Source organism: Phaenicophaeus curvirostris, chromosome 1 (assembly GCF_032191515.1).
Source record: "Phaenicophaeus curvirostris isolate KB17595 chromosome 1, BPBGC_Pcur_1.0, whole genome shotgun sequence".
Classification (NCBI taxonomy): Eukaryota; Metazoa; Chordata; class Aves; order Cuculiformes; family Cuculidae; genus Phaenicophaeus; species Phaenicophaeus curvirostris.
Genome location: NC_091392.1, coordinates 35,432,627 through 35,451,714, shown reverse-complemented (window position 1 = coordinate 35,451,714; position 19,088 = coordinate 35,432,627). Strand labels below are relative to the sequence as shown.

The following is a 19,088-nucleotide window of genomic DNA, read 5'->3' as shown; positions in this document are numbered from 1 at the left end:
GGTCTCCCCTCAGCCTCCTCTTCTCCAGGCTAAACAACCCCAGCTCTCTCAGCCGCTCCTTGTAAGACCTGCTCTCCAGCCCCCTCACCAGCTTTGTTGCTCTTCTCTGGACTCGCTCCAGAGACTCAACATCCTTCTTGTGGTGAGGGGCCCAGAACTGAACACAGGATTCGAGGAGCGGTCTCACCAGTGCCGAGTACAGAGGGAGAATCACCTCCCTGGGCCTGCTGGTCGCACCGTTTCTGATACAAGCCAAGATGCCATTGGCCTGTGGATGCACCCACTGCTTCTGAAAACGATGGGAAAACGCAGAGTGATCAGAAAACAGCTCTTATACACCTGGTAGCTGGTGGGGGGAGGGACACCGGGAGTGCCTGTGGACATCTGGGGGGATATTGCAGAAGACAAAGCTTTCTTTCTGCTACAGTGGAAGGAAAAGATTAGGTGGGTGTGGGCGGGAGAAGGTATGATTGTTTTCTCTGCGTGACAGAAGAGGATAGGGAAATTGTTTATTTCTTTGTGCCAGTACGGGAAGCGTCTTTGTTTATGCGTGTTATCTGTGGCACTGGAAGAGGCGAAGTCTTTCTGGCAGCAGCGACGGATTTCTTTTTATTGTTATTATTATTTTTGCTTAGGCATAGGAAAAGGGGAGATTCATTTCTCTGCCTTTTTCTGTGGAAGGGGATGAAGGGCGATCCGCCTGCCCATCTCCCGGCTGTTTCAAAGGGGAAAACAACGTGTGGTCTGTACAGACTTCGAAAAGGGCTGAGCGTAGGTAGCGGCGAGCGTTTCAACGCTGTCCCAAGCCGAGCAAACGCTCAGGCAGCTATTTTTGGCCGTCATGACGTTCAAACCGACAAACCAGGAATTCAAAGCATTGTGCTCCACAAAGCACGTTTGTACAGTTTGGAAAGCGAGGCAAACAACGCCCCCCGCGCCCTCCTTCGCCTCGCCGCGACCCGAGGCGCTCACGGCTCCAGGACCAGGGCTCTATCTCCTCACTCCCATTTCTTAAAGTTTTCGTCCCATTCCACGTTTGGAGCCACCAGGCGGCCCCTCAGGAACCCCCGGGACTCCCCTCCCCATCCCCGCCTTGGGGGGGAGGCGGCCCCTGCCCCGCGCTGCCTGCAGGGGGTCGGGGGGGGGTGCGGCGCGTACCAAGATGGCTCTGAGGGCGGGGGGGGTTTACGGCCGGCGGCCGTTGGGGGGGCGGCGCCGGTTGGGCGCGGCGCGTGTGTCCCCCCCCCTCCCCACACACACTTCGATGGGCCGTGGGGGCGCGCGGAGGGAGCCGCGGCGGGAGGGAGGGAGGCGGGGACTGCGCGTCCCCGTTCCGCCGCGCGGAGGGGAGGGCCCGGCCCGGGTGCCTGCTGCCGCCGCCCCCCCTTCCCCGTCCTCCTCCTCCTCCGTCCGTGCGAGGGGACCGGGGCGACCGGGGCGGGGGCGGGGAGGTGATGAGCTTGGGCCGGGGGCTGCGGCGGCGGCGCGGCTGCTGCGGCGGGAGGCGACGGCGGGGCTGCCGAGGGACCGACCGGCCGGCCCGGGGGGATGCGGCGGAGGAGGGGTCGGGCTCCGGGTGTAGCTGATCGGAGAAGAGAAGCGGCCGCCGACCGGGGAGGCCGACGAGCGCCGGAGGGGAGCCAGCCTGACATGCCTTTGCCTCTCCCTCCTCTCCAGCGGCCATGTTAACCAGAAAGCCCTCGGCCACCGCCGCCGCCGCCTTCCCACCCGGTAAGGACGGACTCGCCACCATCGCCCGGGGCCGGGCTGCGGGTCCCCCGCGATCCCCCCCCGGGGCCGGGCTGCGGGTCCCCCGCGATCCCCCCCCGGGGCCGGGCTGCGGGTCCCCTGATTCCCCCCCGGGGCCGGGCTGCGGGTCCCCCGATCGCCCCGCTGCCCTCCCCGCGCAGGGCTGGGCCGATCGGTGCGGGGGGCGAGGGGACGGAGGGTGGCGAGTGGGCGGGGGGGGCCGGTTGCCCCGCGGTTGCCCCGGCGCGGCGGGGCCGTGTGTGTCGGAACAATGATCAACGCGCTGGGCTACGGGGTCACCTCGGGGCGGGGTGAGAACCCCCTGGGAGAAGGGATGCGGGCGAACCGGGGTGCGCCGGCGAGGGGCGGTGCGGGGCAGAGCCGGCTCGTCGCGCCGGGTTAATCTGGGCTGAAGGGTTTAGCGGGGCGAGAGCGCTGTTAGCCGGCTCGGGGCCGTGCGCGCCGCGGCGGGGATTGGCTTCTCGTGGGTCGCGGCCGAAGGCGCTGCCCTCCCAGCTCACCCCTCCGCTCTCCCTCTCCGCAGGCAGGGCCGGGGAAGGCGGCCGCCCGCTGCAGCCCTCGCCGGGCACCGGAGCCGGGGCGGCCCGGGCAGGAGCTGGGACCGGGCCGCCGTCGCCGCTCGCATTGCCGCCGCTCAGGGCCAGCAACGCCTCGCACACGGTGAGCACGCGGGGAACGGCGGGGGGGTGGGGGGTGCTGGTGCTGGAGCAAAGTGTTGCTGCTGGAGCAAAGTGCTGCTGCGTTTGTCGTGAGTGCCCCGAGAAGCGGCTTTCCCCTTCCCCAGCCCCCTTCGGTCTGGTGTTGTGCGTCATTTTCAGTGACAAATTCGATCTTGCACGGAGGAGCCGTTCTGGTAAATGCGGTTTTTTGAGATGGCATGATTTTGGCAATGAGGTTAGTCGCTGTGATTAAAGGGTCGCGTGAACCGTGGTGAAAAATGAAGGCTGCTCTGCCCTTATATGTCTGCTTAGCTCGGGCCGATCGCTGTCTTCCCTAGAAATAGCTATCGCTGTGCTCGGGGACAACGATTGGATGAATCAGACTTTATTGCTGCAGCAGTTTACCTAAAGAAATAAGCACTGATGGCATGAAAAGGATGTTATTTTCCGGTTCTGTGATATCTCACATTATCTCCCACTCGTAGTTAATCTACTAGGAATGAAACTTCCCAAGTGTGCCACTATATATGGACGAGCGAGGGTATCTCTGTCCTGAAGGCATGACAGAATAGAGAAAGGGGTCTATATGCTGTCATGCTAACACTAAATATCTGAAATTCTTATTGCATACATTTCCTTTTAAATTAGGAAGGGTTTCATACTGACCCTGAAAGGCATTGATGGCATACTTTTCATAGAAATAGTGAGTTCTTTATGGATGCTCACTCACATACTATCTTCGTAAACATATGGCAGAGCTTTAAATGGTAATGTGATTATGGGCTACTGGAAGGTGAAACTATGCATTTAGATAGCAGTGTTTCATTGACTTTCTGTGTAGCTTTAGGGGTAAAGGCATCTTATTCTAATCCATTTATGGAAAGAATTGGATTAAATTTAAAAAAATATCAGTATATGTAGGGTATTCTCAAAAGGGATGATGAATATTCTGCAAATTCAAGGTACTGCATACTTGAGATCAGCATCATTGTGTATTTATGCAGCTAGGGTGCACGTCTGTATTGTTCATTAGTACAAAAGACCATTTTTTCACATTTGTATACCAGTTAAGTGCTTAATTTTTTTTATGAAAACAAAAAAAAGAAGGAATGTAGTGCAAACAGCGTGGATACCAATCATGAAACTGCACATGCTGATGGGCCCACAGGTAACAGGACTCCACATGTAACAGAGCCCAGACTTAATTTAGGATCTGTGAAAGTGTAGTGGTTCAGCGATATATCTGGGACTTCCTGCTAATTTTGGAAGTATGGAACTTTGGTATTTTTTTACATAGATTTATATATGTGTGTGTATTATATATAGTGTCTGTGCATACATACATACATAAATAAAGTTGAAGTCTTTATGAAGGCATGCAGGGAGTGTTCAAGTGTTACATTTCTGTGTTTCAAGTATTTTTATACATTTATCATTGTGTATGTGTTTATGTGTTTATATATAGCCTATATGCATGTGTATTTGTATTTATATACATTAGATGAAATACTTATAGAAGCACACAGGGATGATCAAGTATTGTATTGTTGAGTTTTGTGTCCCTCTAGATTCTAACTGTTGCAAACTTTGCCTTTCTGTTGTGACACAGACCCTACTGTACAGTGTTTATGTGCCCTTGGATACTTTACAGAAATACCTCAGACTGCCTTTCTAATTTTTGTAGGTGGTTATTTTGTGGTTGGCTAACATAGCTTTATGTGGTAAGGATCAGACATGTCATCGTGATGCTGGATTTTAACTTAAAAAAGGGCTGTATCTGCTACCTGATCTTTCTGTAAACTTCAGGCCTACTGACCTCAGCTGACACTGACTGTTTGAAACCATTGGTTTTGTGTCCCACTACTTCCTCCAATCAGATCTACTTAAAATGGAACATTTCAGTTTCCTCCAACAGTTTTCCTTCTTTGTGTCAATCTGGCTGTTCTGTTTTTGTCCCCGTTATATCTACATGACTTTTGCAAAAGCTGAAAATTGGGAGTATTTATCTTCATGTTTCAGACTTAAGAGGTATAGTTTGCTTAGGTGGCTGAACTTGCCAGTGGCTGGATACGTGTACATTGTATCACTAGTATCACTATCTCCTCAACAGTTGAGGAGACTGAGATCAAAGGTAGTTTTTCATTTAAGCTATAAGGCTCTTCTTTTAGTTCAGACAGAGAAGAAATCCACTACCTGATATATTTCTTGCAGTAGTGAGTTGTGTGATCTGGACTCTAGTGTGTTGTCTTCTACTGTCAAGTTAAGTTTCATTGTTTGTTTAAATACACTAGCATGGGAGAGTATGGGTGGAAGGAGAGAAGATGTTGGTTTACACAGGCGTTGTATAACAGGGCAGAGGTTTTGGCTCTAGTTTCTGCAATCACAGCAACCGCTTTTATGTTGTAGCAGGGAACGGTTTTGTTTATTTTTTAAAAATATTCATCTTAGGCTTATTTGTGTCTGCCTCCGTCCCTATCTTTTTGGCTCATGATGGAAAACATGAACTCATTTTCAACCCCTTGTCCTCCTAATTTTCCTCTCCAAAGTCGTTGCTTTCTCTTTTGAAGCCTTAAGTTCTTGCCTTCATGATAGGAACCTTTTTCTACTCACTCTCTCCTTTTCATTATGGTGTTCTTAGACCCACTTGACATGCTGCAGTAGAGATTATCTTGCTTGCCTGCTGCTCTGCTCATGTAAATCCCCACTCATCAGTGAGCCCCCCTCTCAGACTCTCGTCTCTGTCTTGTGCCTACCTCCATCTCTCTTCTTTCTTATTTGGCATGTATCCATGCATTCCGCACTTTTCCTGTTTCTCTTGAGTAAAGCAATCTTAATCTTTTTCTCCTCCTGTCTAGTCTGTAACAACAGCCCATTTACAGTGTGTGATTCAGTGCCCTCCCTCTTTAAGCCCTTTCTGAGGTTTCCCTGCTGCAAGCCTGTTTTTTTTGCCGCCAGGGATGGAGGTCTATCCATATACTTCTGCATCAGTCGTTCAGTCTTAATCTTAAAAAAATTTAAAAATTAATTTACATTGTAATAAAAACAGAGATTCCGGGACTCTGTTAACATGAAGATCTGGTGGGTCACATGCTAGGTATTTTTAATGTGGGCAGCTGCTTTAAAGCAAGTAAAACCAATGTAAATACCTTCCTGTTGTGGGGTTTTCATGTAATAAATTGCCACAGAAATGCTGTCACGCTTGAGTGGTAATAGCTATACAGTCATGACCTGGGCTTTATTATATCTAGAGTTCTTTGGATGTTTCTTCTTCTACATAAAACTTGTGTCTAGGGGGAATATGAAGCAATCTTAACTTTTAATGGGGAGATTCTGAAATCTGGGCTTACAACAGTTGGTGACTGTGCTGTGGGGACTGCAGTTCATCTGGGCCCATCTTTCCTATGTGTACACTTCAGCTAACCTGAAGGGTTTAATTTAGTCTGTGCTGACTATCCTTTTTGGTTTCAACGGGCATAATACATGCAGGGCATCCCAGAAGCATTCAGACTTACTGCACTTGCATAGTCTTGACACGAGAAAAGTTTGTTAATCAGTATCACTCTTGACGTCATTCTGTCTGTGAAAATATTTGCTATATTAAGTCAAAATTAACTTCAAATAAAAAGCTTATATGGACCAGATAGGACAGCACCAAGAATTAAAATGGTGTGTTTGCACACACCTATTCTTGAGCCATAAGCTCTTTAGGACAAAATCTTAGTCTTTTTTAGTGTATAAAGCACATACTCATAATAAAACCGTTATGATAATCCTGCATTATTGTTATTGTGCTAATTAGCTGTTATTTTTAGCTCTGAACAGAGGAATGCCGTTGAATTGATTTATTAAGGAAAAAAGGCCTTTTGTATGTTTGCTCAGGCTGTAGTCAACAAAATAGGCAGTGAAGCATGCTACACCTGATACCATATGCCTCTAGCATGTTAGACACGGTAGAGCTGAAACTGGCATGCTCAGAAATGCTGTAAGGAAGAGGGTATGCAGTGTGACGTTTATTCTTTAATTAAGTTACTACTTCAAAACATTTCTCCCTTGTCCTCGCCTTTGCAAAGTAACAGCAGGTAAAGATATCTTATTCCTATGCAGTATTTCAGCAGGGTGTCATGATTGATTTATTATTAGGATTCATTCTATAAATCTTTTTAGATTCTGATTGACATGAAAATCTTTCTTTCTGGGGTTTTTCTTAAAATAAAATGATAATATATAGCTGAAATGTGTATCTGGCTTGGATAGTTTATAGGGCATTAACAGCAGACCAAGTGACTTTTACAAAGATGGCATACAGGGACAGGACAAGAGGGAATGGCCTCAAGCTCCGCCGGGGAGGTTTAGGCTGGACATAAGGAAAAAAATTTTCATGGAAAGGGTCATTGGGCACTGGAACAGGCTGCCCAGGGAGGTGGTTGAGTCACCTTCCCTGGAGGTGTTTAGGGGACGGGTGGACAAGGTGCTGAGGGGCATGGTTTAGTGCTTGATAGGAATGGTTGGACTCGATGATCCAGTGGGTCTTTTCAAACCTGGTTATTCTATGATTGTTTTGATGCTTTTGGAGGATAAAGTTGAGAAGAGGTATGTGTGGTGTTCAGCCCTATAGCTGTAGTCTTGAAACATACCATTGCACTGGCTGATTAATTGTCAATTGGTTTGTCTTCTTGTCTTCTGTAGTCTTAAGTATAATAAGCTGCTGTTCTACTTCTGTCCTTAAATCCATTTATGAAAACAAAACAAAGAAACCCAAACCCTGAACAAAAAAGGTTGTGGTGACTTTTTTTTTTTATTATTTTGACTGGTGTTTCTACTTCAAAAAGTAGGTTTTTGTCATAGCCATCACCTTCCATAAACTGAGCAAACCAAAGTTAAAGCAAAATTGTATCAGCAGTTTTGGAGTTGTGAAAAACTATTGGCAGGAGGAGAAACACCGCTGTAGCATTTGCTGTTTTGTAATTGATGTTGCCAGAAGACTGAAGAAGATTTGTTCTTTGAGTTCAAGCTTACCTGTTATTTCAGTATGTTTTACAGAGAAATGTAAGTTTTTGAAGATGTGTGCTATAAAAATATGTAAATCTTTGAAGGCATAGATGGATCTGAGCACAGGCAGTAAAATATATAATAAGTAAGCTGCGTAAGTGTATTCCGGTTGCCAGCTGTGTGTGTTGTTGGTTCTGAAATTTAACAGGCCCGTCTGCAAAAGCAAAAGGGAGACTTATTATAAACCTCTCAGGCTTATGATTTTGGATGAAAGGCTAATCGAGCTTCTGTATACCGTGAAGAGTTTGGTACTGGATTAAGAAGGCTGTAGTCCTTTGTAGCTTCCCAAACCCATTAGTTGTGGTTCAGAGAAGTTAAAGTGTCACTGGTGAAGCCTGTGGAGCTTGTAAGCAGTGCAAGCCTGAACTTGACAGCAATCTCGAAGAGTTTGCAGCCTGAAGAAGATAGGCAGAACAAAGGGTTGAGGAGAATCTGACCCTCATCATCCAGATTAGGAATAGAAAAAGAGGTGGTGATTCTTAAGCAGGCAGTACCCTGAGATGGGGAAAGTCCGTTTTTCTTATTGACTTTGTAGTTATGATGTGTCTAATAGCTCTGAAACTCCTGTTGGGGTTTTTGAAAAAGTGAGATCTCTTCTCCCCCACAGCTTTTGGAATAGAGCCTGTGGTAATTTGGTGTCTTTTCTTCCACAAAGAAAACCAGAGCTACTGTCTGCATCTGAATTTGCATTCCCAAGCAGCAGCTGACTGAAACTGGCAAAACCGGTCATTTTGGATTTAGGGTGAAGCTGGGATAATGCTGGTGATTTCATTCTGTTGCTTGGAAAAAAAGCCAATCTATGAGCAGCCAGAGAAACCGACAGGCTGCTTGAAGGTGCAGGAAGCAGAGCTACATGGTTTACATTTTAGAATGTGTTTGCAAACATGCTATTGGGAAAAACAACTCTTTAGGCCCTGTTGAGAGTGGATAAATGATGGGGTTTCTTCCAAGCCCTGGTACAAAGCAAATAAACTGAAGTTTGGAGAATTCCCCAGTACATCTGTTGAAATAAGCAGTGCTTGGGAAGGGCAGAAAATAGTTAATTCTGAAAACAGATGTCTCAAGTGGAAAAAAAAGAATCAAGCTGTGAACTGTGGCAATGAGTACTTGGATTAAGAAATTCTTAAAGATAGTTTTCTCCTCTACGCTCTTCTTCCTCATTGTCTGTGCATTAGCGTTGTCTGTTGTTGGTTTGTCTAGATATGTTCTGCTTAGTTGTTCAGCCAGTGCCACCGAAGAACCATTTGTTCCACGTGGAATTCCTTGTTGGAGTACTTGTAGTCTGTACAGTTACTCTGCTACGTCATTGTGCACATCTCACTTATGCAGTTTTGCGATACTGTATGTACTGAACCTCCAACACATCTTACTAACTAGGTCTGGTTCTTCTGAGATGCATCATGTAGCAGCTCTTGGGGCTGAATTTTGTTCTTTTCAGTAACTGCTCTTTATAAAGAGGATCAGGGTAACCTAGAGGAAACTTGCTACTGCAGCATGCCTCAAACTTGGCCTGAAGGAATTCCCTGTAGATATGATAGACTCATTAAGTCATCTTGATAATTTAATTCCTGGTGCTTCTGAGAAATCAGGCTAGAAAGGGAATTGATGTCTATGTCCTGTGTATTTTCACTGTGCTTAAACATTACCAGCATCTTTGCTCTGAATTGCAATTGTGTGGTAATGCCTTCTACGATACTGATCAAATTGGATAGCGTTAGCCCAAATTGCTCGTTGAGGAAACACCCACAGTCAAACTGCAATGATGAAATAAAATGGTCCATTTGTTCAACGTTAGTCAAAATGGAATCAAAAGAGCAGTGAACTCAGCGGAAGCAATCCTTGAGAGCTTTTGTTGTTATGTTGTGTGAGTTTCAGAGCTGCAAATTTCAAAATGCTATCCAAAGGTGAAGCTGGTGTCCAGCTGGCTACTCCTTGGGAACAAGTTACTGAATTTACAAAAAAATGTTTCTGCTAAATCAAACTAATACCTTAACAGAAGCACAAAGTATGCTAGAGTCTGTGTTACATGTCCTGTTTTTCTCATTAGGAAGCACATCTATGGTTGCAGCACACATTTCGTTGCCTCATATCACAGCACAAAACTGTCATTTTCTGATTTCATTTCAGCTACCCTAAGTGAACAGGGAATGTGTTTTTCTTAGCTGCCTAGAAAAAATAAGGTTCAGATTTAAAGTGCTCTCAACTCTAGCTTGATCATCTGTCTGACAGTATCGGTGAACTTTTGATTCATAATTTGGCATAAATATTAACACTGGTGGATCAGCTGGAGAGACAGCAGGGGAATTCTTCCCACGTTTGTATACAGCCAGGCAGAAGACAAACTAATTATCCTCTACTTTAGAGCAAATGAGGAATTCTAAGGACAGCTATTTTAGTGGCAAGTATATGCTTGTAGATTTCTAATTTTTCTGTAAAAGGAACAGGTTTTGAGCAATAGTTGTTTTCACACTCCAGTATTGCCAGTGTTTCTTTACTTGAAAATGCTGAATGCTGCTGTTTATTCCCTTGTGAAAACCATCAGGAACAAGTGTAATTTCTAAAACCAACTAATCGTTTTTTCCATTCCTTTAAAATAAAGTTACTTATGTGTTCTTCAGGGCAAAGATTTTCTTTACACTCAGGTTTGTATCAGGCCCTGTATCTCATCTTGGTTAAAAGGTTTTATAAGACTGGTTTGGAAATTGCTGTGCTTTTTTGATCTGAATGCTTTGCTAAATAGTGACTGTCTCAGTTGCAAGCAGGGAATGGCATCTCTTGGACTTCAGAAATATGCAGGTTCTTTTCCTCTTTGTGCATGTCACAGCACGTTCCTTATTGCTTAAAATTGTATTTGGAGCTTAATGCGATAAGTTTAGGAAGAAGTTAAAATCTTGATTTCTGAGAACAGGTGACTAGGAGAGCCTTAGCCGTGCACATTCTAGCAGGCATTATATGTTGATCACCAGTATCAATAAATCTGCTACTGTGTTCTCTAAAGTCTACTTTAATGTCCCTCAGGTGTATTCCTTGATGCTACAGGACAGTTGCCTTGAAGTTTCCTTGGAGGAATTGTTAGCTTATCATGGTAGCACATCTGTGGTTGCCTTGGTGTGGGCGTTTTTGAGAGTCGTGGAAGTGGCATTTGAGAAACAAAGATCTGGAATATTTAATAGTGTCTAGCAGTACCACCGTATAGGTGCTGTATTTTTTAGGTTATCTGTAGACAGCTGAATTCTAAGAAAATACTTAGTTTTATGGTGATTTAGGCAGGTTGGTGAGTTGAAGAATGCATGGTGAAGCAAAGAGTTCATGCCTTTCTTGTTAACTGGGTATGTATTTATTTTCGATTTTAGGTTGGAGGCAGTAAGCACACAATGAATGAGCACCTCCATGTTGGTAGCCATGGACAAATCCAGGTTCAGCAGCTGTTTGAAGATAATAGTAACAAGAGGACAGTTCTAACAACACAGCCAAATGGACTTACAACGCTAGGCAAATCTGGATTGCCAGTGGTTCAGGACAGACAGTCAGAGGGTGCTCACAGACGACAAGGGAGCTCTGGCTCTTTAAAATCTACAGATGGAACAGGGAAGGTGAAACCCTCTGTCATGACACCAGAACAGGCAATGAAGCAATACATGCAAAAATTAACAGCTTTTGAGCATCACGAGATTTTTAGCTACCCTGAAATATACTTTTTGGGTCCAAATGCAAAGAAGCGGCAAGGTGTGGTTGGTGGTTCCAACAATTGTGGATATGATGATGACCAAGGGTCTTACATACAAGTACCCCATGATCATATTGCATACCGGTATGAAGTCCTGAAAGTTATAGGAAAAGGAAGCTTTGGGCAGGTGGTGAAGGCCTACGATCACAAGATGCATCAACATGTGGCACTAAAAATGGTGAGAAATGAAAAACGATTCCACCGGCAAGCTGCGGAAGAAATTAAGATCCTCGAGCATCTCCGGAAACAAGATAAGGATAACAATATGAATGTTATTCACATGTTGGAAAACTTCACATTCCGCAGCCATATCTGCATGACGTTTGAATTGCTCAGCATGAACCTGTATGAATTAATAAAGAAGAACAAGTTTCAGGGCTTCAGCCTGCCTTTGGTCCGCAAGTTTGCCCACTCAATTTTACAGTGCTTGGATGCTTTGCACAAAAACAGAATCATTCACTGTGACCTTAAACCTGAGAACATTCTGTTGAAGCAGCAGGGTAGAAGTGGTATTAAAGTGATTGATTTTGGCTCGAGCTGTTATGAGCATCAGCGTGTCTACACTTATATTCAGTCACGTTTTTACCGTGCACCTGAAGTCATCCTTGGTGCTCGTTATGGGATGCCCATAGATATGTGGAGCCTGGGCTGTATTCTAGCAGAGCTTCTCACCGGTTATCCACTTTTACCTGGAGAAGATGAAGGAGACCAGCTAGCTTGTATGATTGAGCTATTGGGCATGCCTTCTCCGAAACTCTTAGATTCATCGAAGCGAGCTAAAAACTTCGTGAGCTCTAAAGGTTACCCCCGCTACTGCAGCATCACAACGTTGTCTGATGGCTCTGTTATACTTAATGGTGGACGCTCTCGGAGAGGAAAACTACGTGGCCCACCAGAGAGCAGAGAATGGGGTAATGCATTAAAGGGGTGTGATGATCCCCTGTTCCTTGACTTCTTGAAACAGTGTTTAGAATGGGATCCCGCTATCCGTATGACACCTGGCCAGGCTTTGCGGCATCCCTGGCTAAGGAGGCGGTTGCCAAAGCCCCCAACTGGCGAAAAGGCCTCGGCAAAGAGGATTACAGAGAGCACTGGTGCTATAACGTCGATTTCCAAGTTACCTCCAACTTCGAGCTCAGCTTCAAAACTGAGGACTAATTTGGCACAGATGACAGATGCCAATGGAAATATTCAGCAAAGGACGGTATTGCCAAAACTCGTTAGCTGAGGTTGAAAAACCTAATGCTGTTAATATGAGAGATACAATGTGGCTGAGCCTTATTTGTATGAAAAAAGTAGCTCAGAAATACATTTTTATTTGCTCAATAACTTTATTTGTTTGTATCTTTCAGCACTCATTTTAAATGTAAAAAATGTTGATTTTGTTTTTATAAAAGCACGGGGACAATGCTTTAAGTTTTTATACTTATTTTTTAAAATGTTTGTCTTCTACAGTACAATTAGCCTTACTGTAACTAGTGTGACACAGTAATAAACATCAGTGGCAGGCCACTGGTTACAACATGACTGTCATGCACTGCAGCGTGGTGTCCAAGGTATTAACCTTTCTCTTCCATGGTTCATATTAGGTTTCACCTGGGGTAAATTTGTAAGACTCTACCTTTTGGATTATATAGTTATGAGTCTTGATTCTACAAACATTCACACCTTCACCTGACTGGACTCCAGGGAGGATACTCAAGGAACAGTTAAACGCCTGTAAACTTGTAATTTGAAGTGGAGCCGTAGTGTGTCACATTGTCATTTTCTATATGGTAGCCCAGAGAAAGCAGTGGTATCACTAATGATACAGTCACCTCCTATGGAACGCTTCCTCTATTCAAAACTAATGTTGTTGATTAAAATAAGTATTTAAATATAATGCAAAAAATAAGATCTTCCAGGGCTAAAATGACTGCTACCTTGCATGCTGTGTGGTAGAGTGAGAGGAACGGGCAATCTCAGAAAGAATGAAGATGAAAGTATGTCTGTTCTTCTAAATCTGAAAGTGAAGCAGAATGTTCTGGACCTCATTTCAGGTATATAACATTGAGCGTTCACACTGGGCTTCTCTCTCTCTTTTTTTTTTTCTTTTTTCCCTCTCCTGTTTCCTTTTTTCTCCTAATAAGCAGCTTAGCTTCCTTAAATCATGTAGACAGAACTGCTTGTTCTGTCGCTTTTATACTGTAACTTCCAGACTGTTATGCTACATGGATTTCACAGATTGCTTTTATTTCTTATGACTAGTGACTGTGACCTCTCTGGTACATTTACACTTCAGATCGAATCTGCATGTAGGGGCAAACACTATGTTATGACATTGCTTTCTGTAGAAGAGTACTTCACCTTAGACAGCATAACTGTAGATGGAAAGTTACTCAGTGGAAAGCTTTTCAGTTGGCAGACACCTTCCTAGATACTTTCTAATAAGGGAGGATTATCAAAGGAAAGTTAAATGGTTAGAATTTGATTTAATCTTTGGCATTTATAGCTGAAAATTACTTTGAAGGAACAGTTAGAGATATGTGTACATTTGTTCATGTGTGTGCTAATGCATGTTTTTTCTTTTTTTTTACTTTGAGCTGCATTCATGGAAGAAAGACAGTCTTTACTGAGGAATAATGTCTAGACCGATGAGAGAAATACTCACACATTGTAGCATGTTTTCAACAGGAACAGGTTGAAATCTAAGATCAGTATTTCATCATGGTCAATGGCTGTAGTCTACATTCACTGTCTAAAACGTGAAAAGGGAATTTTAAACAAAATAGAACACAGTCTAGAAGGTTTATGGATATTAGAACAAGACGTACTAGAATGGATTGCATTAAACTTCAATAACTTTACTATAAGCAACACTTACATGCACAGATTACTGAGTTACTTGTGCAAATAACAAAAATACTTAAAGCATGGTCCCCTGAGAGGCCAAGAAAGTTTCCGGTTAAGTTCTCCTTCATGTTCATTAATTTACCACTTACAGCTATTTTGCTTGGTTGGTTGGTTGGTTTATTTTTTACTTAATGTAAGACTGGGGGAGGGATATAAATACAAAAATGTCAGAACTCTCAGGAAACATATCACTTAACTTCTTGCCAAAAAGTTAACACCTAAAGAAGCTCCAAAAATAATTTCTGAGTGAGGATGTTATTTGTTGATTGAGAACTGTAAAAATCAGAGCATCAATCAACCATTATTCTTACTTTTTTTAAAAAAGATTGTTTCCTGCCTCTAGTCAAATTAAATTCTTTAGTGTTAAATGTTCACAACTTTATACAATGTAAGTGCAATATGTAAACATGTATGATCTCATGTTAAAAATGAAATATAATAATACAGCTAAGAAAAGTGGCTTTTTGAATATAAATCTCCAGTAAGTTATGGTCAGTAAACTGTAAGTCTGGAAAACAAATATTAATTTTCATATAAAATTACTGACTCTCACAACTATGGGAATACTATACTGTGTATTTTTCTATGGTAACTGGGAATCTTTACTTCCTCCATCATCTTCTTGGCTTTACCACTCCTTTCTACCTTAACTCTTCCTGCAGAAGTTAAGAAATAGGGATGCTTATGTTAGGGACAGAAGAAGAATCACCTTCCTTAATAGGTTTTGAAGGGAATATTGATACATGTTCCTGCCTTTCATGGCAATTTGAGGTGAAAACATTCACAATGTTCATAGGTCATTAATGGGCTAAAACCACTAAATTTTGTTGATCATGTAACCAGTTCTTTATGCCAATACTGCATTTATGATCCATCTTCTTCATAAATGCTACCGGAAACTTTAAGGCCAAAATATAGCGTGCAGAGCTATTTTTTTAACCCAGACACAGTGGAACTTCCTCTATGCTAAAGGAGCAGCTACATCAAAGTTTTAAAGTCATGTAGTTGCTTTTTATTGTAGCTTATTTATACCTGTAAAAAAGGAGGGAGGGGTGGGAAAGGACGATGCCTCTTGCTTTGATGTGATTTTATTCTAAGGGCTCTGATAATTAGGCTGATAGAAGTTGGCTTGGAAACAGTGCTTAGTCTCACATGTTACCATTGTCTGGGGATGTCTGAGTTATTTTCAGATTTAGTAATAGCACAGTGTTGTCTTGTCTTTGGTTGCAGTCTCACTTGGCTCAGTTTCTTGCACCGCTGGAGTGTTCATTACCACTGAAGTGTATTGGAACAACAGAGTGATGCAAGATGTGTAGATTGACAATAGAGGATGGATTGTGCCCTTGGTGTTAACAATGTGCCTTTTGTTACTAATGCCGTGTAGGGCATACTTCTTGGCCTCTTTAACCCTTTGAATACTGGATAGTAGGGATGGAATCTATTTTTAAATGCTGTACCTGTCTTAAAACATCCTGTAGATGATCGAGGCCTTAACAGAAACAATAAGGCAATCACACTGCTAGGGTGGAGAGAAGATGCTCTGTTCTTGTAGTACGTTTCATTAAGGGGTTAAAGATGGCCCTTCCTCATTGGTAGTACTTTAACATCAAATTGATTTCTTTTTTTTTTTAATAAATTTTTGTTATGATGACACTAGACAGAAATCAACTGTATTTGTAAAAATTTACCTCAAACTCTTTAGTTTTATAGTGTGATTTAATCCCAGGGCATTTGGTATGAACCAAAGTGCATTCCTTTTATATGTGCCTGGCTCTTATAAAGGTGGCCAGGGATTTTTACAATTTGGGTGCAAGGCACTTAAGCCACTTTTAACTTGGTGGGTGGTTTGGAGTTAGAAATGACTTCATGGGAATGTTGGAAACACTTTAGACATAAGTAGCATCGGGCAATATTAGAATCTTTAGGAAAGGGTGTGCATTATTTAATGCTCTCCATTTTTTAGTATTTTTTTCCATCAATAATATTTGTGATAAGTACAAAAAAACCCTTTTTTTTTCTCCAGTTGGCAAAGATTAGAATATTGCCCAGTTTAATGCTATGGTAGCATTTAAATAAAAGAACATTTGTGAGTTATTGTTTCTAGGGGCTTGTACATCTCTGCTACAAATTGTAATTACTCAGTTTGACTGCTACAATTACGTCTAAGCAGTAGCTTGGGTTTTTATTGGGCAACGACTTAGACACGTGACTGTAATATGCTGCAACTGTGTGTACTGAAAACGTGAAAAGCGATTGAATGTGGACTGTGTATATATGTATGTATAATTTTCTGTGAGATGCTGCTGTTGCCACTTAACATTAAAGATGTTGTAGTGGGTTTTAATCCTAGTGGCCAGTTCTATGATACTATATGTATTGTACAGCTGATGACAGGAGTTAAGACTGTTCTAGTGAATATTTGTTACATTTTATTGTTGTGGCCAGAGATCATTTCAGAATAAAATTTTATGTCTTACTTAACTTCTCTCCACTGTAGTTTGGGTTTTTTTCTGGTTGTAAAGAGGGCCCTTGGAGTGTTGGCATTTCTTAAACATGGAAAGGCCTTCTCTTAGCTTGCTGGAATCAATGCCAGCAGTGCCTTTGTCTTCCAGCACGCTGGTATCTGTATATAGTAATTGCCCATTGCTAGAGGATGACTTCGCTGCTGGTTTATGTGGCTTGACAGCCTTGAATATTGCCCAAAGGCTGCTTTATCTCTGAGGTTTCTAAAGGTCTTCTCAGGACTTAGAAAGCAATGTATTTTGTATTTTTTATTTGCCTCATACTCTGGAAAAAGCATCTTTGGCAGGAATTTTGCCTGCATAGGTGTTTTAATATTTTTTAGCTGCTTTTGAAAGATCTTTTAAAAATAACAATAGATCTGGTTATATAAGAAATAGTTGAAAAAGGTGCAATGTATATTCTTTTTCTTAAATCTGCTTTTTAAAAGCCTGGATTTCTGCATTGAGTTTTGAGCCAGATTGACTTTTCAGAACTCATTAGACATTGTACAGACTGAGTTTAATGAAAATGTACTACGTAAAACTAGTAGACTAGACGGAACTAAATTCTGTTCTCATATACATCTAGAGTAATTTCACCGTTTAGCGCAGAACTGTCTTGTGAGTAATTGGCCATGTTCTCTTCTTGGTAATGTCAGTGTATACCCGGAGCAGTAGCATGGATAAGCTTTCTGATTGAAATGAGCACATTGAAGGATTTTGACTGCATTTAGTGTCTCGGTTCAGCATAGTCGGCAGATTCCAGAGCACAAACCCCATCAAGATTAAATACAAAGAAATACAGTTTACAGCTCCAAAGAACAGCAAAACAAAAATTACATCTTTGTGGATAAAAATCTGTTTGTTCATAATTATGTTCTTCTGAGGACAAAGGCCACCTTTTTTAGTTATTTTAGCTTGCTTTATGGATTTTTTTTTTTAATTTCTAATCTCTGCCAGCACTGGTATGTGACTGACTGCTAACATCCTCTTCTAAAATGGGGCCCTTGGAATTACATGCTGAATGATGGTCTATAGCTGCTATAATCCCCACAATACTTGTTTGGTGAAGAAATCATGGCTTGCCTTGGATGTCAGCTGAGCATCTCCTGGGTTTTTTACAGCAAACCAAGCAAAGAATGTGAGAAGTGTAATTGTTATCAGGTACCATGTTCTTCAATTCTAGGTGCTGCTGCTTTTCTTAAAAATACATTCATGTCTCTTTTTTTTTTTTTAAGATCTGTGCATTAAAAGATCCAGCATGAGTTTTACTCTTCCTCAGAGCTTGAGAAATAAAAAAGGTAAATACTAAGGGAAGTGTCTGGATAGGGCTCTCTATGGTCAGGAGCTGGTGTTCAGAGGAAAAAAAAAAAGGTAGCTGTAAGATGAATAGGGCCAGGTTTTAGGTAAGCATGCATCTTCCCTTTACTGAAGGCTCAAGAACTTCATCAATATCAGGTTGAGATGGGGAAAGGTAAACGCATCTCAGTGTCTGAAACCATTGCTAGCAATATTTCAGTGGAAAAATTATTTGAAAGCTTGCTGTTTTAAACTCTATGCAAATATTTAAAGGATAACATTAAATACTCTCTTCTGTAGCTAGAACTTTAAAAGCATTGCTGTAAGTTTCTTTAAAAATGTGGTTTATAATGCTATTATGCTGCTTGAATGGTCTTGTGTTTTATATTTTAATGATCCTGAGAAGAACATTTCTTGTTTTATCTTGCGTACATAATACTAGATGTCTCCCAGTCATCAGATATGCTTATAGCAGACTAAAAGTGACATTGATAGAACTGGTTTCTGTTCCTGCACAGAAATTCTCTGTGACTCTTGGAGCTGGGGTTTCTGTGTGTCATTTTCCCTATTTGGTTTTGTCTGTTGTTTGTTTGCTTGCTCATTTGTTTGGTTTTTTTTATTGTTTTTTTTTTCCAGAAGTACTTTCCAGCCTCTGGCTGTGGTGAGTCTTGGACCTCTGCCACTGTCAAGCACTTCGGAATAGGCAGTACTGCAAGAGTAATATTTCTTTAGCTTTTGCACAACAATAAACAGAAAATTGAGTTTAATACCAAACTGCATAGACAGAGAATGCACATTCACCTTCAGCTGTTGAGTTCCACTCCTCATACCAGCCATTAACTTTGTTCTTTAACTTCTGCATGAAGTGCAGCAAAAATGCCAAGTGCTGAAGAATGAAATGGCTTGTATTCGTCGTGCTGAGAGGGAAAAAAAGAGGCTACAAAAGCAAAGTCATGACGTCTTTTTGGAAAAAGCTTGAGATATCTAGTAGAGTTAGTGAGAGGTTCTGCTGAGAGGTGCTTGGGTTGGGAGCACCACATAACACCCTGCGAGGTAGCAAATGCAATGTACCTGCAACAGTGGAAAATTTTCCCATTTTTGTAGACTGTTTTCATTTATTCACTTTAGTTTGGTTATCTGCAAGCTGGACATGACTATGCATACCTTACATTCCTAAAAATACTGTCTGGA

The 19,088-nt window shown here is 42.5% G+C and overlaps 1 protein-coding gene across 1 annotated transcript; it reads left to right on the top strand.

Moving 5' to 3' along the window:
- The first annotated feature begins 1,431 nt into the window (after positions 1-1,431).
- DYRK2 (dual specificity tyrosine phosphorylation regulated kinase 2) lies at positions 1,432-16,578 on the top strand. The gene is made up of 3 exons (XM_069852545.1): positions 1,432-1,731; positions 2,294-2,430; positions 10,832-16,578. Exons 1-3 carry the CDS (start codon positions 1,683-1,685, stop codon positions 12,431-12,433), a joined length of 1,788 nt encoding a protein of 595 aa, XP_069708646.1. The 5' UTR covers positions 1,432-1,682; the 3' UTR covers positions 12,434-16,578.
- The last annotated feature ends 2,510 nt before the right edge of the window (positions 16,579-19,088 follow it).